The sequence below is a fragment of the Neoarthrinium moseri genome (assembly GCF_022829205.1).
Source record: "Neoarthrinium moseri strain CBS 164.80 chromosome Unknown scaffold83_Wmoseri_CBS_16480, whole genome shotgun sequence".
NCBI lineage: Eukaryota > Fungi > Ascomycota > Sordariomycetes > Amphisphaeriales > Apiosporaceae > Neoarthrinium > Neoarthrinium moseri.
The window spans coordinates 637-23,366 of NW_026055197.1; the positions used below are offsets into that span (position 1 = coordinate 637).

General features: G+C 37.0%; 6 protein-coding genes across 6 annotated transcripts; 2 read left to right on the forward strand and 4 right to left on the reverse strand.

Annotated features, from left to right (window-relative positions):
* Positions 1-1,347: 1,347 nt before the first annotated feature.
* JN550_012275 (uncharacterized protein) lies at positions 1,348-2,350 on the reverse strand (the record flags this gene model as incomplete). The annotated part of the gene is made up of 3 exons (XM_049310734.1): positions 1,348-1,454; positions 1,515-2,021; positions 2,074-2,350. 3 exons carry the CDS (start codon positions 2,348-2,350, stop codon positions 1,348-1,350), a joined length of 891 nt encoding a protein of 296 aa, XP_049165711.1.
* Positions 2,351-3,374: 1,024 nt separating this feature from the next.
* Positions 3,375-5,172, forward strand: JN550_012276 (uncharacterized protein; the record flags this gene model as incomplete). The annotated part of the gene is made up of 5 exons (XM_049310735.1): positions 3,375-3,615; positions 3,669-4,026; positions 4,085-4,910; positions 4,961-5,046; positions 5,115-5,172. The coding sequence occupies 5 exons, from the start codon at positions 3,375-3,377 to the stop codon at positions 5,170-5,172; spliced, it is 1,569 nt and encodes a 522-aa protein (XP_049165712.1).
* A 766-nt stretch (positions 5,173-5,938) lies between these two features.
* Positions 5,939-7,940, reverse strand: JN550_012277 (uncharacterized protein; the record flags this gene model as incomplete). Its single annotated transcript, XM_049310736.1, has 6 exons — positions 5,939-6,641; positions 6,692-6,801; positions 6,853-7,164; positions 7,214-7,354; positions 7,417-7,684; positions 7,747-7,940. 6 exons carry the CDS (start codon positions 7,938-7,940, stop codon positions 5,939-5,941), a joined length of 1,728 nt encoding a protein of 575 aa, XP_049165713.1.
* A 1,105-nt stretch (positions 7,941-9,045) lies between these two features.
* On the reverse strand, positions 9,046-10,157 carry JN550_012278 (uncharacterized protein; the record flags this gene model as incomplete). Its single annotated transcript, XM_049310737.1, has 3 exons — positions 9,046-9,353; positions 9,414-9,848; positions 9,905-10,157. The coding sequence occupies 3 exons, from the start codon at positions 10,155-10,157 to the stop codon at positions 9,046-9,048; spliced, it is 996 nt and encodes a 331-aa protein (XP_049165714.1).
* Positions 10,158-10,565: 408 nt separating this feature from the next.
* On the forward strand, positions 10,566-13,248 carry JN550_012279 (uncharacterized protein; the record flags this gene model as incomplete). The annotated part of the gene is made up of 9 exons (XM_049310738.1): positions 10,566-10,748; positions 10,805-10,905; positions 10,960-11,195; positions 11,247-11,753; positions 11,809-12,001; positions 12,048-12,197; positions 12,299-12,723; positions 12,780-12,995; positions 13,049-13,248. The coding sequence occupies 9 exons, from the start codon at positions 10,566-10,568 to the stop codon at positions 13,246-13,248; spliced, it is 2,211 nt and encodes a 736-aa protein (XP_049165715.1).
* Positions 13,249-13,390: 142 nt separating this feature from the next.
* JN550_012280 (uncharacterized protein) lies at positions 13,391-15,108 on the reverse strand (the record flags this gene model as incomplete). Its single annotated transcript, XM_049310739.1, has 5 exons — positions 13,391-13,907; positions 13,967-14,122; positions 14,175-14,331; positions 14,387-14,741; positions 14,794-15,108. The coding sequence occupies 5 exons, from the start codon at positions 15,106-15,108 to the stop codon at positions 13,391-13,393; spliced, it is 1,500 nt and encodes a 499-aa protein (XP_049165716.1).
* Positions 15,109-22,730: the final 7,622 nt, after the last annotated feature.

Below are 22,730 nucleotides of genomic sequence, written 5' to 3' on the forward strand. Positions count from 1 at the left end.
ATTTATTTTAAAGAATTTAATAATAAAATTAATAAAATATAATAAATATAATTTTATAAATTTTAATTTTTTTAAAAAAAGATTAAAAGTTATTAAATAATTAACGCGTATTTATTAAAATATAAATATTATAAAATTAATAATATAACAAAAGTTATATAATATAAATTATAATTTTAATAGATTATAACGAATTTATACTTTTTAAAATAAATTATAAAAGAATATAAATACGTAAATTTATATTAATAAAGTATATTAATTTTAAAAACGGTTATAATCGATAATTAATATAAATAAATAAGATATAATAAAGGGTTTATAAACGAGATTATAAATATAATCGTTAAAGTTTAATAAACTTTATTTATAAATAAAATAAATGTTTAAATTAATTATTAAAATAATAATTATTTATATAATTAAAAAATCCCTTTTATTATATATTTATTTATTTTTTTATTAATATTAATTGAATTATTATAATTATAATAATTCTTTATTTTAAATTATTTAACTCATTTTAATTACGGGGTCCTTTTTTTTAACGGTTACGTATTAATTATTTAATAAGTTTTAATTCTTCCTTTTTAAGGTTAAGATTCGTAAAGTTATATTCGTAATATAAATAAAATAAAATAAAAAGTTATTAAAATTAAAATAATTTTAATAATTTAAAAGAATTATTATAATTATAATAATTTAATTTATATTAATAAAAAAGATTTTTTTAATTATATAAATAATTTTTATTTTAATAATTCATTTAAATATTTCTTTTATATATAAATAAAATATATTAAATTTTAATAATTATATTTATAATTTTGTTTATAAACTTTTATTATATTTTATTTAATTATATTAATTATTAATTATAATCATTTAAAATTAACGTTTTATATTAATAAAAACTTTTGTATTTATATCTTTTTACGGTTTATTTTATAAATTATATTTATTATATTAAACTTTAATTATTATATTTTATTTAATTATACCGGTTATTAATTATAACCATTCGAAATGAACGTTTTTTATTAATATAAATTTATATATTTATATTTTTTTATTATTTATTTTAAAAAATGTATTCGTTATAATTTTTTTATATATAATAAAATAAATTATACGTAATATTTACGGATAAAAATTTAAAATATCGTGTTTTTTATTAAATTTTTATATTATAATTATTATATATAACTCTTTTAAAAAACGGCGGTATAAATAAAAAAGGAAATAATAATATTTAATAATATATATAATTATTATAAATATATTTCAAATTGTTATATATATTAAACGTTATCGAAATATAATTTTAATGAAATTTTTTTTAAATCTTTACTCGAAGTCTACACCGTTTCGTAAAGTCCCGATTTTTGTTATATTAACCTCCATTTTATCTCCTGGCTGTAGAAACTGGGGCGGGTCCATGCCAAGGCCAATACCTGGTTGAACTTTTAATCAGAATCCATTTCTGTGAGAGATTGGTGTCAAGAGTCACATACCTCCAGGAGTGCCGGTCATAAAAACCTCGCCCTTTTTGAGGGTTGTCCCGCTGGACAGGTACTCAATCAGGTAGGCAGTATCGAATAGTAGATCGCTCACAGATTCGTCTTGTCTGATGTCGCCATTGATAATCGTCATTAAATGCAGTGATGCCGGGTCACCAATGACATCAGATCGAACAAGACATGGGCCTACAGGCGCATACGTGTCAAATCCCTTGGAGAATGAAAACTGGGGCACGACGCCAGCATACTCAGGGTTTCGTTGGAGTTTTCTTGTAGACATATCGTTGCCCGCAGTGTATGCGACGATATATTTCAACGCTTCTTCCCTCTTGACATCCTTGGCGTCTTTGCCGATCACAAAACAGAATTCTCCTTCATAGTCTATATCCTTGTCCTGTGCGATCTTTGGGACCTTTACATTCGCCCCGTGGTCATGTATACACGTGCTGGGCTTGAGAAAGATCATGGGAAAAGGAGGTGGTTTACGACCTGCCTCACGAACTGTCTCTCGTTAAGTCGGGTGTCTTCATCGCTATGTTCACTTTGTACTCACTGTGTTTGGAATAGTTGAGCCCTATACACCGAATGATAGGAACATCACCTTCTGTCAGGGGCCCGAGCAGCGTTTTGACAGTAACAATCTCATCGGACACGACAGTTTTGCCAGTGGTATCGTAGATGTCCTCTCCCTTGATGACACGTGCTTTTAGGTTGGTGCTCTCTGTAGTCGTGCCCAAGTCAAAGTCTGGGCTTGGCAGGATTGGGTCACCGCGCAGTGTTCTACCATCTGTCGCGATGAAGCGAATGAGCCGAGTCCAGGGGACCGTCATTATAATTCTTCGTTCAAATTTGGAATGATTGTACGATTAACGATCGTATACGTATTACCTTCAATTGTCGAAACCCGTAGACAACTTTATAGTGCATTAAATTACCCTCACACCGATTGAGTGTGACGGAGTTAGGATCGACTTCCGGGGAACGTACGGGTACTTGACGGATCGTTATAGTATGTTGCGCCGGGGAAGGAAAAGTTCCCCTACAGCGCTGGGAAGCTACTCTACTCTAGGCTAGGTCAAGTGCACAGACCGCATATAAACAATGGGGTCACGTAGTCGTGACAGTTATCGGCACGCGGCATCTCGACAAATCCGTCCTCCCAAACCCCCTGCTGATCTTCCCGAATTGACGGGGATTCGCCGAGCTAATCGAGTGCCGTAAACTCTCAGACGATACGGGGTATAAGCCCCTGATTCTTCCAGAGGACAATGCCTACTGTAATAATGTCGACCTTGAAAGTTACATTCACGAGAGGATTGTCTGACATGAGGTTCATTGAGCTGTGCTGAAGTTGGATATAAAATGCGCCGTTCGAAAACAGCTTTCAACTTGTGATGGAGCGAGTTTTATGATAGCCTGACCCTATTGCACATAATGAAAGCCAGTGGGCTTGCGACGTTGTGCTAAGAGGTGGTTGCATGGAGTCCCTGCTGCCATGAAACTAGAGCCGGCATCGACAACCAACCTGTCCAATATCCTTGTTTCCAAACTTAATTTCCCCACAAATACGTCGGTAGCTAGGCTCACCTGCTAGTGCGGAACTCCATCGGGAGCCTCGATTAGTCCGCTGATGAAGTTTGAAACTCCGACTGCCCGAGTCCGAGTCAAATGCAGGGTGACGATGCGCTTATATACCAGAAGACGGTGAACCCTACCTAGAGATGGAAGACTCATCGATGAAACTGTGATTGTATGAGCTCCCTAGGTACACCGAATACTTCAACCGCCGACTTCAAGAGACCGGCCGTGGAAATACACCGACTAAAAAGAAACCGAAATTGATCGCCTCCAACGATGCCAAAGACTTCATTCGACCATGACGGCTTGCTCAGCCTGCTACAGGTTGATCGACTGGGAGACACAAAGATATCGCCCTACACGGTCGTTGTTGCGATTTGTGTTAGTTTCCTCTGGTATCGACTGCTGCGAAACAAGTTCAAGAATGGGCTTGCTGATCTTCCCGGCCCCCCTCTCGCGTCATGGACGAGGTTCTGGATGCTGTGGGATGTCAACAAGGGCGGCCATATGTACACTAGTAAGCGTGGTCCCATCGAGAAGGCAGCTTGCTGTTTCTTACTCTACCATCAGTGCGGGAACTGCACAGAGTTCACGGGCCAATCGTTCGAATCGCCCCAAACAATGTCTCAATCGCCGACTCAGCTGCCATCAAGTCAATCTATTCTCCGAGCGCCAAATTTACCAAGTCTGAGTTTTATGACGTGATGAACTTCAGGATGGACGGAAAATTGAACGAGGGCAACATATTTGCAGTGCGGGACGAGGCAAAACACACCGAGGCTAAGCGCCAATTCGCCTCACTTTACAGTCCGCGCAAACTCCTCACCTACGAGAAGAGGGTCGATGAAACCTCTCACTTGTTCTTCACCCTCTTGAATGAGAGATTCGCGAAGGACGGTGTCAAATTCAACCTAGGTGAATGGCTTCAGTGAGTCCTGTGACATCGGCCTCAATATTTTGGATTCTAACGTGTTAACACATTAAAGATTCTATGCCTTTGACGTGGTGGCACAGATCACTTTCTCCGACCACCTTGGGTTCCTCAGGGAAGGTAAAGATATAGATGGAGTCATCCACTTCCTCTATACCTTCAACAGATACTCTTCAACAGTGGCCCAGTATCCGATCCTGCACTCACTACTCCTGGCGAATCCAATTGTCGAATGGTTAAGCGATCCAACGAGAAACAACCCAGTCATAAACTTTGTCCAGAGCATTCTGAAGGAGCGCAATGATAGCACAGAGACCAACCACGTTGATATGATCCAGGACCTAAACGAAATGCGTAAAAACAACCCAGAAAAGGTTCCCGCTCATAGGGTGGTGGACATGTGCGCGGGTAATATATTGGCCGGAAGCGACACAACAGGAATAGCACTTCGCGCTCTACTCCATCTACTACTGACAAATCCGCGGTGCTACAAGAAGCTAAGGGACGAAATTGATGAAAAGGATAAAGAAGGTGCTCTGTCATCTCCGATTCAAATGAACGAAGCATCGGATTTGCCATTCCTGCAGGCATGCCTAAAGGAATCTATGCGAATGCACCCATCAGTCGGTATGAGTCTGGAACGCCTGGTGCCAAAAGGTGGAGCGACAATCTGCGATCGCTACTTCCCTGAAGGTACCGTAGTTGGTGTGAACCCTTTCGTTGTGGGCCGAGACACAACCGTGTACGGGGACGACGTTGACGTTTTCCGTCCCGAACGATGGATAGGAGTCACGCACGAGCAGAACATCCTAATGGAGAGGAACCTCCTAGCTTTCGGAGCTGGCAAGCGACTCTGTCTAGGGAAACACGTATCATTGTTGGTATGGGTTTGAATGAGACATCCACATAGCATCTTCTGATTCTTGTACAGGAAATGACGAAATTAGTCCCTGAGCTCATCCGACGTTTCGATATTCAGCTCGAAGGAAGCGAGAACCTTGAGATACTCGACTATTGGTGAGTAATGATGTCTTTCTCTGATTATTTGAAGTTTTCAAACTGTTAGTATTGACCAAATATTGAAGGTTCTCTTTCCAGCGTGGCCTCACGTGTAGCATTACCGCTCGAGCAAAATCGGGATGAGCCATTTTGTGCAAACAAGTGCACAAGCAGGCATCCGATGGCGAATGTGCTTTTGAAACGTCTTAGGAAAGCTTTTTATGTCACAAGTGCAAAAGACCATGCACGAATTACCTGGCAAGGCTACTGACTAGCTTTGAAGGAACTTACCTTCCCATTTCTCCTTTCTGTACATTTGACTTTGTATAAACGGGGTTGATTAACTAAATGCCATTAATGTATTTCCACCACAGGATATTGTCACGTTAAAGATGACCAGTTTTTACATGGTGTACTGTCTAAAGGGGTTAACTGAAGGTTGTTCTTCGAGCCCGATTGCCTTGAGAATGATGATTTCTTGTTTCCCATGGAGCACAAAGCCCATATGTCCCTGAACCACAACCTCGGTGAGCCTCAATTCACGACGGTTATAGAACAACCATATCATTCCACTGGGATAACTGATTCCTAGGATGCGGGTCATCGTTTGCTTACAATGTATCATATAACCTGCATCATATCTTGTGTCTGCGAGTAATCTGTTTACACACCGCTCGTGCACCATATACACAGACGCAGGAGTGTGTCAACGTGGATTCATTTGAGGATCGGTTGAAGGAATGATTGCGCAAAACGTGAGCCAGCAGTGCATACAGTTCAAGGTCGTCATCAAGTATCTGGGGTGAATTCTTCTCACCAATATGGAAATGATTGCAACTAATAAAGGGTCTGTTTCGAACGAAAATTGTAACACGCGACACGCTCCCCCAGAGAAACCGCACTATCGCCCTCAAGCCTCAATAAAAGAACCGTGAGGCCCGAGGCCATATACCTGTGGCATGTCTGCCCTGGCTATCTCTTTGAAAGTCTTCCCATCCAGAGCGACCAAGATACTGTGCGTGCCCTTCCTATTGCAGACGATTGTCAGCACGATACCATCATCTTCGTCTCGAGCACCAGGGCGTGCGATAAACACAGGTTCACAGGGGCAGCTCTCCCCATTTTCAGGTTGCCATCTGATGAAAGTCCCAGTCTGCCAGTCGGACTTAGCTAAGCTTCCGAATACAGCCGCTTGCACCACCTTGAGCCCATTCCCCAGTCTTCCCATCGGGACCTCAGTAGCGGGACTCGCACCCGCATTTCCAGCAGTGAAGTACACATAGCGGTATCCTGGTTGCATAGAAGCGCTTTTTGCAATTCGGGGGAGCTCTGAGGGAACACCGTTTATAGCTGCTGCGGTTGTGGCGAGGCCTGGTTTGGAGGGATCTCCCTTTAGAACATCCGCGAGTTCGTAACGTACAAGGGTACCTTGCTGGAATGGTGCGGCCGGATCTGCAATGTTTGACAGATTGTACTCTCGGTACGTCACGTATGTTCCTTTGTAACAACAGAGGTCCACGTGTATGTTCGTCTCGTTCGTCACTGGGTCTACGTAGTCATAGCCGTTGACGGAGTGGAAAAACATAAAACCGTTTCCATTAAACGTCGAGATGCTTTGGCAACATGTCAGTACATACTTGAACGAATTAGTTCATCTACTCACTGGGCTCCCGTCATCTTGTCGAGCACGAAGAATTGAGTAGGCGACTCGGGCTCGTATTCGATCATATTCATAACTTGCTTGGTCATATCGCTTACATCCATGTGAAGCGGCTAGCACACAGTTAACAATGCAGATTTTGAATGCGTGATAACCATACTCACATTGCGAATGAAAACAACGAATTTATCGCTCATGGCTAGGGAATGAATATAGCAAGGGGCACAGGGCAAGGCGGTCTTCCATAGAACCTTCGCAGGCTTTGCTTTGATATCAAGCGCAAAGACAGACATGACACCATCTTCAGAAATGATGGTATTGAAAGTTTGGCCCCTTTGTCTGTCTTTGGGCGGGTGAGCGCAGATACCATAGCCTTTCAGTTGAGGGTCGATTTCGGCATACGTAAGAAGTCGCTTTGGGGCGAGAGTCTTGGCGTCACAGACTTGAAGCATGTTAAAATCAGTATGAATGAGGATCTTCGACCCGTCAGCGATGCAATACACGAGAACCTAGTGCGCATCTCACCTCCTCGGTCTCGGGTGCTTCAGAGGCGACACCTCTAGAGTAAGGGTTTTTGTCAGGAGGCAAGTGCATTGACCGACGAGGGACAACATTCATGTTCACTTCGTCGGGGGCGACAAATTCGGTTGGAAAGAACATCGATTGCTTTCCGGTCTCAGTTGATGTGCCACAATCAATCGAGAGACTACAGAGGATATTGAGCTCACCTGAGCACCAAACAGCGCGGAGCATGGATCCTGAGCATCCTTCAATGGCGTGTTCGCATTGGGACCAAACATCGTGGTCTGAACGAAGCCGTTCTTCTTGGCCTTCCGCGCAACACCTTCGGCTGTATGCCTGCTGCTGTAATGAACCTGGCCATTGGACATGCGAAATTTGTGCAAGATCCCAAGCCCATCAAAGAAGTGCTGCAAAATAGCATTGGGCTTGGATCCGTCTTCAGATAGGGGGATTGTGAACCGGCCTGCACCGATTCTAGAATGTGGGTTAGAATACACATGATCTTGCTAGCTAATTAGGACGTAAGCCAAATCTACCTTACAAACGTTCCCTCAAGCCATGTCGGCCAAATTCCCTTGGTGGGACAACGGACCTCCTCAGTAGTCTCCGCGGTGTCGCGAAGATACGGCGGGACATACTTGAGGTTGGCTTCGGAAACGAAGTAGTTGTTGTAGGTTACTCCCTCCAGCTTGTTGACGTCAATGCTGCTTGAAATACCCGTTGCCGCCATGTTGTAGAGTATGTAATTTAGTCGGTCGAAGTAGTCTATAATTCTTTCGTCTGCAGCTCCAATGACGGCCGCCTTTTTAAATGGTCAGCGCAGCCATCAATTCGTGCACTGGCCAACTATGGACTGCTGTATTTCCCAACTATGTGGTTCCAAATACCGGCTTGCACTGCTGCGAACATCGTGGGATCCGTAGTCGAACCCATGTACACCACCCTTGCGGACTAACATATCGCAGGGGTCCACGGGTATGACTGGTGGTATCGTATCCCTTGCGCGCGGTAATGTCGGAAGTTCGGTTAGCGCCTATCTCCCCGCAAGACACGAGCGCTGTTTGCGGTTCAGTTTGGCCTCTGACTCAGCGGCCTCGGGACTTGAACGGCGTATTCCCGCAGAATCTTTACGGTCTCGAGCTCCCCGGCGTTACGACCATGGCACCAAGAATGGGTCGATGGAGGGTAACGTAGCAAGCACCCTCCGTACTGCTACTCATGGCCCATGCCCGAGTCGTCAGCGCTGGAGAATGACACGCATGACTGATGCAAATTGGCAGCTTCAATGTCCTAGCTCCGGGTTCTCTCATTGTTACCCACAGAAATGGGTAGTTTTACACCACCATCAATCGTGACAGTTTGACCACTGCATTTCGTCAGTGAGCCGCGCCTCGTGCTGGGCCACTCGTGCTCGGTTTTGCGGCTCATCCAGGATGAGCACAAACCTCATTTCAACGGCAGTCAAGCGTAGTTCATTGCTGTAACTGGACGTCTCCAGAGTGAATAACATTCTTTGGTATCAATACTGAGGATACCATGTTTGCCAGACAAAACCTCCATGCCGACTCTACGTACTAGAAATGCGAATTCCACGCATAGAGTCGCCCCGCTGTTCTGGTTGGTATCACGATATGTTGGGAGGGATTGCTATCCCCATCACCGGCCGTTAGTCAGGAGAGCAAGCCTTCTCTAAGGTAAATTAGATTATGTGTTGCAGATGCACTCCATTGTTATAGCCCACTCGCCCATACCCAACTGGCATTGCATGGGAGGGGGACGGAATAAAAGAGGCAAAGACCGGAGTTTATCAATTGTGACAGCTTGAGCTTCCGCTATTATTCAGATACAAGTGTGTCTGTATCCATATCGGAGGTTCTGTAAAATCCTAGGGATCTGAGCATTGGCTTGTCATCAAACCTGTACAGGTATGTCGGGCCCGGCCCAGCGCCGGCAAAATGCTGATACGCATGCCACGAAGGGATGCAGAATGTATCTCCTTGCTGCCAAGAGTACGTTTCCCCATTGATCACGCTTTGGCCAGATCCTTGCACTACATGATACACCGATGAGGCGGTCTCTTGCACCTTCTTCGTTGACTTTCCCTCGGTAATCCGGGTGGCCGATGCCCCTATAGTTTTGCTTACTTTGGAACAAGTTAGTAATTCCCCCGCTTATCGATCGCAGCAAATTGCCGAGTGCTTACCCTCTCTTCCATCTCCATGAAGGTACAGTAGGGTCACGGAATCTTCGGGCTCTTTGTCGAGAGCAGCCTGCATCTTGGCCCATGGGAACACGAGAGGAGACGTAGATGCATCAACATCCGTCGCTGGGTATCGCGGAGATGCGAAATGCTCCACGAAGTGCACTGGGAAATATGTAAAGTTTGGAAGGTCAAGACCGTCAAGCCAGATCATCGGACCAGAGCCATCTTTGCCATGGTCATGCCAATTCCATGACGGGGTGAGAATCACATCACCCCGCTTCATCTTGATGCGTTTGCCATGGACTGCAGTAAAGCCCCCTTCGCCCTCGATGATGAAGCGCAATGCGAAAGCGGTATGGCGGTGGGCCTTGGCAGTCTCGTTGGGCATGACAAGCTGTAGGCCGGTGTACAGCGTGTCTGTGGTATAAGGCGCCTCTGATGGGTTTTCCGTTAGCAGATGCCTTGAAAAGGTGAAATCCTTGGTAACGTACCGCGAGCAGGATTGACGAACATGAGCACACGGCGTTCGGCCTGTTCCTCGGGCACGAGCTCGCCCGCTTGCAGGAGGTTAGGACGGATATCCGCATATCTCCACACGTGAGGGACACATGTCGGATTGGGCAGTGGTGGGTTGTAACGAGCCATCTGAAGCCATAACGGCGCCGTGTTGGTCCTCTCTACGTTCTGCAGAAGAAGGGCCGTCGCCTTCTTCGTTTCGACCTCGGTTTGGGTCTTCGAAGCCATGACTATGCGTTTTCGCGGGTGAAGGCAAATGTTTGATTGCCCAAATAACACACGGGATACTTTCGTTGCTGCTGCTTATGTGTAAATCAGCCACGTGATGGGTTCATGTACGCGCTTTCGCGGTTAACGCTTTGAGCAAGCAAGGATTCGCGCGGTAGCTGGGGAATCGTTGGAGTAATATGGCGGCAGTTGCGCAAACCACAAGATCATCGCCACGGCATCGACCCTATTGGCGCGGGGATAGGAAAGCAAGCCAGACTCCATATGGTGCTTCCCCGAACTCGAGTAGCCCCCAGTGGGCCGGAAACAAGTGTGCTCCCCGGGAGTGGGTAAATGGCACTTCCTCCGTCGCCAATTGCTCTGCCTCTATCGTTCGACAATCGAGAGGTACACTGCAAGCGCAGCGCAATGGCGACTCCGGCGTCTCAGTCTGACCAAACGCGGGACTTGAGCGGAGCCGTGGGGCCGGGTGCAGGACGGCCAAGCCCAGACGGTCCGGAGCTGTCCAACGACTCGCCCGAAGGGCGCAGGACGTCCAAAAGACGAAGGATCGCGATAGCTTGCAGCGCCTGTAGGAGCAAGAAATCTCGGGTGGGTAACCCCAATTGGACTCGTGAGGCCGGCCTCAAGCTGAGTACTGCGTGTAGTGCGATGGCCAGAGGCCAAAATGTTCGTCATGCCAGTCGCAGAACATCGACTGCGCCTATGCACAGACGCCGTTGCCCGGCACCATACCCATGCCAAAGATGTCGGTCCTGTAAAACCCGACGCTTCAAGTGAATGGCGAGCTCATATTCATCAGATTTCTCCAGCTTATGGAGACCAGGGTGGCCAGTTTGGAGAACGACGTTCAGCAGCTAAAACAGCAACAATCTGGCAGCTTCTCGAGTCAAGTCTCGCAAGCTGATGCTGCATCCGGCAGGAGAATGAGCGACCCGAGACCTGATGACGAGATGTTTGAGTCGAGCGTATCTCCGGATGGCACCGACGGAGTGGGCTCTATTGAATTTACTGATGAGATGGATTCCGGCTATTTTGGTAAGTCGGGAACCAAGGCCTCAACGCATGGTACGACCTAACTTGTGGGAGGGCCATCTTCAAACATTGCCTTCACGCGCAACATCAAGGAGGCACTGGGCTTTTTGTTGGGCTCTCGTCAAGACATCCGCAACCAGAGCGCTGGTGTGGCAAAGGCGCGGCAGACAATGCTGCACGTCTCGAGGCCACCGTCGCCAAGCCCACGCAGCTCAGAAGCTTGGATCAATGACAAGGGTGGTCAAGATTGCCTTCGAATGCCACCTTCATACCAGATGGAAGCACTTATGGACCAGTTTTTTGCCGACCCTGGGGCCTTATTTCCGTATGTTCACCAAGAAACTTTCATGGGAACGTATTGGGAAGTCAAGCGGTCAGGATTCAAGAGATTTAGGCGATCATGGCTTGGGTTACTCAACGCTATCCTTGCGGTAGCAACAGCGGCTAGCACAAGTGTCACACTCACTTCGATGAACAGGGCTGCTCGTGCAGAAGTTTTCTTCGCTCGTGCCCACTCATTGTGTATGAACCAGATGATCGGCGGCGCAAATGTCGAGACTGGTACGAACTGACTCCCACCTCCTATTGCAGTTGAGATTGACTGATGTCAATGCAGTCCAAGTCATGCTTTTGATGAGCCAGTATCTACAGGGAACACATCGCTCGATGAAGACATGGAACATACACGGGCTCGCTATCAAAGCTTGCTTTCAGCTTGGCCTCCACTCAGAAAATGCGCTTAAGAGCCGAACCCCCCTTGAACGCGAGATTCGTGCACGCACTTGGTTCGGATGCGTGTTACTAGACAGGTATGAGTTTAGGCGGTAGCACAATGCTTCGGCTGATCTTGGACAGGACCCTGAGCATGACCTTTGGTCGTCCTCCTTCGATTCCTGAGACCTACGTACGGGTATCTCTTCCACAATTGTATGAACAGCACATGTCCCCTGAGACTTCTGATAGAATGGCTGAGGCGCAGTCGACTCAGTTCTTTGTCTCCGCCATGTAAGTCAACTTGAAAGATGTGATGCAGGCATCGGTCTGACAGGAATTCAAAATAGCACCCTATATAGAATATTATGGACGATACTTGATACGATGTACAGCAGCAACCTCGGGACCTCGTCGAACAACAGCATCACAACGTTGGCTTCCAGCGTGCTTCAAATTGAACACCAATTCTTAGAGTGGCAGTCCAATTTGCCACCGTTCCAAGGCCTCATTACGCCAGAAGACCTTCCTTCGAGTGACGAATACTCTCTCGCGCGACGGCTGCGCGTTGTCCTGACGTTGAGGTATCATAATCTCCGAATATTGGCACATCGCCCCATCCTTGACAAATGTCTCGAAGCTGCTATAGGTGGCGAGGCCAACGCAGCGGAAATATCCATGCTTAACAAGGTCGGATGGCGAAGCAAGAGCATTTGTGTTCAGTCTTCTTCGGCTTTGATCAGTATTATCCACGACATCACCATGGCACCAGAGCCTAAATGGAGGCTGCTGGGTGCATGGTGGTTCTCTTTGTATTACGGTAAGCGCCCCTGTTGGTGTGCTCCCATAGTAGAATGACACTTAACCAAGCTACAGCGTTCAATGCGGCCCTCACGATCATCGCCGTCTTACTCACTGAGGAATCTGTGACGTCGACTTCCACCTTTGATGCGATGGGAATCTCGGAAGGGTTGTTACACGCGACGTTAGACCAAGCAATCAGCAGTCTACCTCTCATTGATGTCGGTAATAAGATGGTTGAGAAATGTGCAAAATTCGTTACGACTCTACGCTATTACCTCAACATGCTCAGTATGTCAAGCCTCATATATAGCCATCGTCTGCTGACTCTTGATTGTCGGTAGAATCCTCGGATAGTGCGAGCAACACCACCACAGAGTCGCCTGTAAACCACGTAGCGAATGCTAGTAACGGTTCCGGGGTGGAATCTTTCAATATCCTAGCGGATATGAGCCACGTCGAAGCTGGGTTCGAGTCAGACTTCTTCTCGACACTAAACCCCGACTTCACTACCATGTTATATAACGCGGATGTCTTTTTCTAGGCTGATAGGAGTGGGAGCTGATCCTCTCGTACTCATCAGCGGCACTTTTGGGCTTTGAACAATTTTGGATTTTGGGTATGTGGTAACAATGAGTCGTCTTCGTGACTGCGTCTTCCATTGCGACGTCTGTCGGCACAGGGCACTAAGCAATAGACTTCCAGTTCTCCACCATCAAATGATGCACCGCTGAGTCCCATCGCGCCTCCATTGCGGCTTCTGCATCGTATCCATAAGCCCACCACTGCGTCACAGGGTCGCTCCACTGATTCGGGGTGCTCAGGTAGTGTTTTCCCTCGACCTCGGCCCTCATAGCCGCATCTCGTGCCTCCTGCTCCTTCCCGTCCTTGAAATGGAACAGCATCGCATTTATTAGGCTAGCTTCTTGCATGGGCGCAGTGCGCTTGATCCTCTCAGATTGAAAGACACGGAGGGCGAACTTGAGCTCTTGAGCGGATTGTATGCGATTGAGGCAGACTGCCAGTCCCACAGCATCTTCAACCGCCATCGCGGCTCCCTGCGACATGTACGGAACCATGGCATGCGCAGCGTCGCCGACGACGATGAGCTTGGACGCGGGGCCAATCCAATTATCAAGGGCACCGAGGTCCATCAGTGGCCACTTCACTGTTTCTTCAATCAACCCAATGATTGTGGTCAGGCTATCGGTTTCAGTTAGCAAGGCAGAAGCAGAACGACCTGGGGCTTGGGCTGGACTGACTGTGGGTCCCAACCTTCAAAGGCCTTCCTCATGCCGCTCAAGACATCCAACTTGCCCCATGTGGAAGGATCGCTCGTGTCCAGATGTGACAAGACCATGTTGAATGACTGGCCCGCAGCGATAGTGTATGTCATGACATGCCGATTTTCGCCAACCCTGCACGTTGTCAGCGAGCGTCGAGCAGCACGTACTACGGAAGACTCTGCACCAGATATTCAGCCCAGGCTTCTCCAGAATCCAGGCGATTTCTGGAATTGCTTTTATCTTCTCTACATCAACGACCGAGCGGTAGACTGCAAAGTTTGTGTACTTGGGAACGGAATGAACGCCAGGGGACACGAGTCCTCGAGCCAGGGATTTTATTCCTTCAACACTGTCAGCTATTAAAGTTGGAACTAGCCGTCCGTCAACCTTCCTTACCATCTGCGGCAACGATTAGGTCACCTTGGATAAGACTGCCATCTGCTAACGTAACGGTTGCTTTGTCTTCATTGTACGTTGCGACTCGGCTATTGAGTCGTGTCTTGATCCCAAGCTCGGTAGCTCGTTCGAAAAAAGCCGAGTGCAAATGCGCACGGTGAACAACATAATACGGTGCCTCAAATTGGGCGGTGAACTCTGGCGAAAACTCCGTGATGCCAATGAGCTTGCCGCATTGCCATCGTCGGAAGCTGATTCGTTCAGGTTGCACTGTTTGGTTTTCTAGGTGCTTCATGATGCCCATTCGTTTGAGCAGCTTCCCCGAGTTGGGAGGAATCTGGATACCAGCACCAATCTGCGAGGTATCAGCGCCTATCTCACTGAGCACCCGGAGTGCGGTGACATACCTCTAATAGTTGAGGGGCCTGCTCAAAGACTGTTACATCATGCCCCTTAAGCCGGAGTGCAATGGCGGTAGCAAGGCCACCAAGACCGGCGCCGACAATCACGACCTTCAATTTACATTTTGCTTGCACAGAATCTAGCAATCTAGTGGGCTCAGCAATTTTCTGTTCGGGGCGCAAGAAATGCAGGCAGTTGGAAGGGTATGAGGTTGTGGTGAACTGTAGGCTGCTGTAGGTGTGTTGATTGGGCTCCCCATTAGTTAAGACGGAAACAGAGATTGGCGCCGATGTAAGTGCTGGTAATATTGCTGCAGGCATTGGGGCGATGGTATGCGAATAATGGCGTTGGCCGATAGGAACTTGATATGGCTAAGAGATAGCTGGTAACGTTGTAACCCGAGCAAAGACGTGTCTCGCAAAGACCAGAGTACCCCTTCGATAAATAGGTCATATACGTAATACGGTTTTGGAAATCATGAAGCACTACGGTACTGGCATTATAAGCCGCGGAGTCTTCAGCTTAACTCCCCGACCGGTTTGCTATTGTCCGGGTGCCATTAATACGACCTTAACTCCGACAAGCTTCTTTCGCGGTCACTAACCCTCCACCCCCGGGCTGGGGAGCTTGATTGTATTAAGGCTATTGGATATTAACATCAGTCATTATAATACCGGTAAATGCTTTAATATTAATACTTTTATATTTTATCGTTAATAAAATATACGGTAATATTTAACCGAACTTTAACATTTTTTTAAATTTAAATATTTTATTATATTTATATATAAAAATAATAAATAAACGGTTTTAAATTTATTATTTACGGTATTTTTCTTATGTTTTTTTATTTTTATTTTTTAAAATAATAAAATAATAACGTAATATATAAACGAATAAATTATAAAAACGAATAAATTACTTTATTATATTAATTAATATAATATATAATTTATTAATCTTTTATATAATTAATTAATATATTTATTTTAAACGAAAATTAATTAAATATATTTTTTTAAATTAAAACGTTAAATTTAAAACTATTTTTATTATAAATTTATAACGATTAATTATAACGAATATACTTTTTAAAATAAACCGTAAAAAGATATAAATATATAAGTTTATATTAATAAAGAACGTTAATTTTAAAGGCGGTTATAATTTATAATTTACGTAATTAAATAAAATATAATAAAAAGGTTTATAAACGAAGTTATAAATATAATCGGTAAAGTTTAATAAACTTTATTTATAAATAAAATAAATATTTAAATTAATTATTAAAATAATAATTATTTATATAATTAAAAAATCCTTTTTATTATATATTTATTTATTTCTTTATTAATATTAATTAAATTATTATAATTATAATAATCTTTTATTTTAAATTATTAAAATTATTTTAATTTTAATAATCCTTTTTATTTTAATTTACTTATTAAAACCGTGATTTATATTATATAACCTTTTTTATTTTGTTAATCTTGTAATCTTTTTTATTTTAACGGTTACGCGTTAATTATTTAATAAATTTTAATTATTCCTTTCCGGGGTCGGGGTTTATAAAGTTATATTCGTAATATTAAATCCCTCCTTTTTTATTTTAATCTTTTAAAATTAAAAATCGTATAAATAAATTATTACCGTTTACTTTTTTAATTTTAATAGATTTTCCTTTTTTTTATATTTTCGTAATATATATTTATTATATTAAATCGTATTAAAAAATCGCGTTTAATAAAAAAAACTCGTAAATAATAATTCTTTTTTAAATCTTTTACCACTTTTAATATAATTACCGATATATTATATTTTTATTATTTTAAACGAAAATTATTTTATTATATAATTAAAAAGACGTCGCGGTATTAAAAGTGTATATAACGGGGTCGTTCGTATAATAATTTTTTAATTACGTCTTTTTTAAAAAGGTTAATCGTTTAAAAAAAAAGTTAAATACGGAGGAGGATACGGCGAATAAAGATTTTATCGATTTTTATAAAAAGATATTAAAGGTTTAATTTCGGTTATTAACGGTTATTAATCGCTTTTTTCGAATTTAAAAGATTCGTAATAATATAAAAAGTCGTATTTTTAATAAAATATAATAAAGGATAATAAAGTTAAATAAAAAAGATAATATCCTTTTTATATTAAATAATTATAAACGTTATATAATTAAAAATATTTAATTTATAAATGTTTTTAACGACGTTAATTAATTAAAATTTAATTTAAAAGAGTTTTTAAATATCGGTCTTTTTATATTATTTAATAATAAAAATTTTCGAAAAATTTAAAATAACTTTTTAAGTTTTTTTTAAATTTTTAAATATTTTCCGAAAATAAATAATCTTTTTATTTAATAAAATACTTTTATTAACCGTTAATTTTTTATAAATTTAAATTTTTTCGATTTTGTATTTTTAATTTAATTCGGTTTCGAACCGTATTTCGATTTTTATATTAAATAATATTAATTTTAATAATAAAATATAAAATATTAAATATATCCTTATTTTTTAAAATAATAATAATTAATAATTAATAAATAAAATAATTTTATCGATTTTAAATAATTTAATTTTTTTAAAATCGAATTTATTATTTAATCGTTTTATTTTAATATTTTTATAAAATAAATAAATAAAATCTCCGTTTTTAAAAATTAATTTTTTAACTTTTTTTTTATTATTTTATTCTTTTATCCGTTATTAAAAAAAAAGTAATTTTTATTATAAATTTTTTTATAAATTTTATAATTTATCGGGGTATATAATAACTTTTTTTATTAATACTTTTTAAAATAGTTTTTTTATTATATTTAAATTAAATTCGTAATTCGCGTAAAACGGTGTTATTTTAATCGATTTTATTTCGGAATTATTATAAATAAATTAAATAATTAATAATAATTCGATTTAATTATTTTATTTATAATTAATATAATAACGTAAATATTATTTTAATATTTAATTTATTTATTCGGTTTATCCGTCCGTTTATAAATAATATATTATTAAAAGTTTATAATTAATTTTAAACTATATTATAAATAATTTTTAAAATTTCGACGTAAAGAGTTTATTTTTATCGGAAATAATTTTATTAAATAATCCGTATTAATTAACGATAATTTATAAAAACGTATAAATTAAATCGTTTATATTATTACTTCTTTTATATAATAAAAAATAAACGCATTTTATAAATCGTTCCGTAATTATAAAAATGTTATTATATATAATTTTAATTAAAAGGTTTTTAAATAATAATAATTTAACGATTTAATTTTATACGATGGATTTTTATATTTTATTAAATAATAATATTAATTATGTTTTTTATATAATTTATATTATAAAGTTTTTATTTTATTATATAAATCGTATATTTTAATATAATTAACGACGTATTTTTTAAAGTTTTTATAATCGAATTTAATTCGGATTCGGTTTTATATTTTATAAATTTTTAAATATTTATAAAAGGGTATTTTATAATATTATTTAATAAATTTATCGAAATATTATAATAATATTTATATTTAATTATTATAAATTTTTAAATTATTTTTAAATTTTTCCGTTTAATTATTTATTAATATAATTTAATATATAAAAAAAATGTTTTATATTATAAATTTAAAATTCCCGTATTTATTAATTTATAATAAAATATATATTTTTTTAATACTTTTTAAAAATGGTTTAATCGTCGGTTAAAAACGTTAATTATACCGTTTTCGTTTCTTTTTTTATATATAATTTCGTAATTAAATTTTAATAAAAATTTTAATTATTTAATTTATCGTTTATTAAATTTTTTATTTATAAAAAAAGATATAAAATTTTTATAATTAATATAAACTTTAATTTTATAAATAATTTTATTAAAATAATGTTTTTATTTTTAAAATATTTCGATAATTATTATAAATTTTTTATTATAAATTTAATAATTAAATTCGGGTCCGTTAAGTTTTTTTCTAAAAAGAATATTACCGGGTATAATTTATTATTATTATTTCGTTAATTAAATTGTTTTTTAATCGCGTAATTAAACGTATCGGTTTCGATTTTAAATAATTTATTTAAATTTACTATTTTAAATATTAATTCGTTAATAATTCGTTTTTTTAAAATATTAAAAGTTATTTATTCGATTTTTATTATTAAAATAATAAATCTTTTTTTGTTAAATTCGTTAATAACGTATTAATTTATTTAAATTAATAAATAAATATTCGGTAATAATTCGCGAATTTTAAAAAAGATCGTATTTTTAAAACATTTATTAAAATTAATTAAATTTTAATTATTACGATTTTAAAATCTTTTATTCGGATTTCTTTTAAAAATACGACGTATTTTATAAAAATGATTTTTTATTAATAAAATTCGTTTTTTTCGCCGTTAATTAATAAATTTACTTTTTATAATTTACGGAATATTATATAAACGTATTATTTATATTTTTTAAACGTTTCCGAAAAAATAAATATATTATTAAAATAAACGATTACGAATTTATTAAAGTATTTACGTAATACGTAATTAATTATATTTTAAAAATTGATTAATATATTAATTAATTTAAAAAATATAATTAAATATTTATAATATCCGTATTTAATTTTAAAAACGGTTTTTTATTTTTTACTTTTTTTAATATATATAAATCCGTAAACGTTTAATAAATCGAATATAATAAATTATTAAATTTTATATAATTTATTTCGTAAATTATTAATTAATAATAATAAATATCGGTTTTTAATTATATTTTCGTTAAATTTATAAAAATTAATATAAAATCTTTATTTTATTTTCTCGTTTTTATTTTTTTTTAATATAAAAAAAATTAAATATTTTATTTTTAACGTTAATAAACGAATATAACCTTTTTTTAAATTCTTATCGAAATATTTTTTAAATACTTCCTTATATTTTAATTATAATTAATATATTAATATAAAGTGTATTTTTTTTCCTTTTTTAAAAGGTATTTTATAATTAAATTACGTATATTACGGTAATTTTATTTTTAATTTTTTATTAAATAAATCGATATAATTTTAATATTTTTTAAATATTATAATATTAACTTTTATTTTAAATCTTTTAATTATAACGTTAATATTATAAATATAACTTTATAAACCCTGATTTTAAAAAGGAAGAATTAAAACCCATTAAATAATTAACGCGTAACCGTTAAAATAAAAAGACCTTAAGATTAATAAGATAAAAAAGGTTACGTAATATAAATCACGGTTTTAATAAACGAGTTAAAATAAAAGATTTGTTACGAACATGGCCTCAGAAGGTGGCCGACGCAGAAAGGCGGGGCACCGGATAAACGTATGGACCAGGGGAGCCGGTCACCTGACAAGACCAATACGGCTGGCAGGACGAGTCAGCAGGAGTCACGTGACGGATCACTTGGATCACCAACGCCAAGAAGTGATCCAAGTGAGAAGACAAAGGAGATCACTCTTGATCACCTCGATCACCAAGTGATCCTTTGTGATCATGGTGACCCAAACCAACATCAGTGAGGGAATGAATGGATATATATTGGAAGGGCATTTCCTAGCTACATAGACAGTCATTACCTCAGTGATCAATCTAAGCATCTATCTTACCCATAGGTGAGGCCTATCAAGCCTTGACGACTATACTTGTGACTTCGCTCACAGACCTTTATTCTATCTTGTTCAGTGCACAGGCTATAGACTATAGCCGCCCTCGAGACTAACGTCCCCTGTTAGCATAAACCCACGTACCTGTATCTCTCTACGGTTTATCCTAGAAAGCATATCCGTCACAAGATTATAATAAACCACGAGTAAATTTAAAAAAAGGATTATTTTTAAATTAAAATAATTTAAAATAAAAAATTATTATAATTATAATAATTTAATTAATATTAATAAAAAAATAAATAAATATATAATAAAAGGGATTTTTTAATTATATAAATAGTTATTACCTTAATAATTAATTTAAATATTTATTTTATTAATAAATAAAACTTATTAAACTTTAACGTTTATATTTATAATTTTATTTATAAACCTTTATTTTATTTTATTTAATTATATTAATTATCGATTATAACCACGCGAAATTAACGTCCTTTATTAATATAAATTTACGTATTTATATCTCTTTATAATTTATTTTAAAAAGTATATTTATTACATTTTAATTATTTTTATTTAAATACGTTATTCTCGAATTAATTAAATAATATCTTTATTAAATAAAATAATACTATTTACTTTTAACGGAAACTTTATAAATAATTTTATAAAAGGACCCGACGTTTTTAAAATAATATAATAATTATAAAAAGTTTTCGATACCGTTAAAAATAATAACGAATAATTTATTACGTAATTCGTTATTATTAATAATACGTAATAAAGAAGCGGTAATAAAGGTTATAAATTCGTACCTTTTTAATTTTATAATAAAAAAAACGGAGGTATTTAAGAATTTTTTATTTAAATACGAACCTATCTACGTTTTTATAACAGAACTATTATTATTAAACTTAATAAAATTCTATATATTATTAAATTTTTTTAAAAAAAAACGCCCTCGATTAATTCGAATTAATTATAAAAAATTATTTTAATAATAACGAGAACCGATAAAAAAACAATATATAAAAAATGTTTAACGATTACGGCGAATTTAAAAGACGTTTATAAATAACCTTTAATAACCCGGACGAAATCCGTATTATTAAATAAAAATTTATATAATTTAAATAACGTGGATCGGTTATTAAATACGTATTTAAATTTAAATAAATCGTATTTAAAATTAAATAAAGCGATAACGATATATTTATAACGCTTTTTTACGTAAAATTACGAAAAAACGTAAAAAACGAAATTTTAAAAAAAGACAAACCCGACGAATTCGATAATTACGTCGAAAAAATCGTTAAAATCGATAATTATTTATATAAAAAAAAATAAAAAAAACGAGGATTTAAAAACGAATTATACATTTTATATATTAAAATAAATACCGGGAAACCGTAATAAAACTATTATTAAAGTAATAATAATTAATACCTTTTACGTAATTAAAAATGGTAAAATAAAACCTTTTATAAATATTATAATAGATTAATAAACCTCGATACGATTAAATATAATAAAAATCGTAAAAATAAAAATATAATAAATATTATATATTATAATTATAATAAAAAAGGTATTACGTTAATAAATATTAATAAAAACGTAAATTTTAATTTATACCGGAAAATAACCGGTAAATTAACGCTTTTTATTAAAAAAAGAATAATTATAACACTTTTTTAAAAATTAATAAAACTATTACGATAATATAACGAAAACTATTCGGATTTTATATAATTAATATTAATAACGACGACGAAAAAAACTATTTTATTATATAAATTAAAAAAAAAGTATAATAAAACACTATTAATAATATAAACTTAATTAAAAAACTTGAATATAAATTACGAAACGTAAACGCCGAAAACATTTTTTAACGATTCGAACGAAAAGTTAATTTTTAATAAAAAAAGGTTATAATAATAACCGGATCGTACCCGTTATTTATTAACGAATTACGTAATTTATTTAATAAATTTTATTACGATATTATAAATAATTAAAAAAACGACTTTATTAAATTTTAATTTAAAAATAACGAACGATTACGTTTAAATTATAAATAATATAAAGAATTATCGTAAATATTTTATATTAACGGATTATATAATTTATATTTTATAAAGAAATTAAAATACGAATTATTTTTTAATTATAACGGGTAAAAAGCTATTACGGAATTTTATAAAAAAAACAAAATCCGCGAAATAATAATAATTTACCGTAACGTTTAAAATTACGCCGTTTTAATTATATACCTTTATTAAT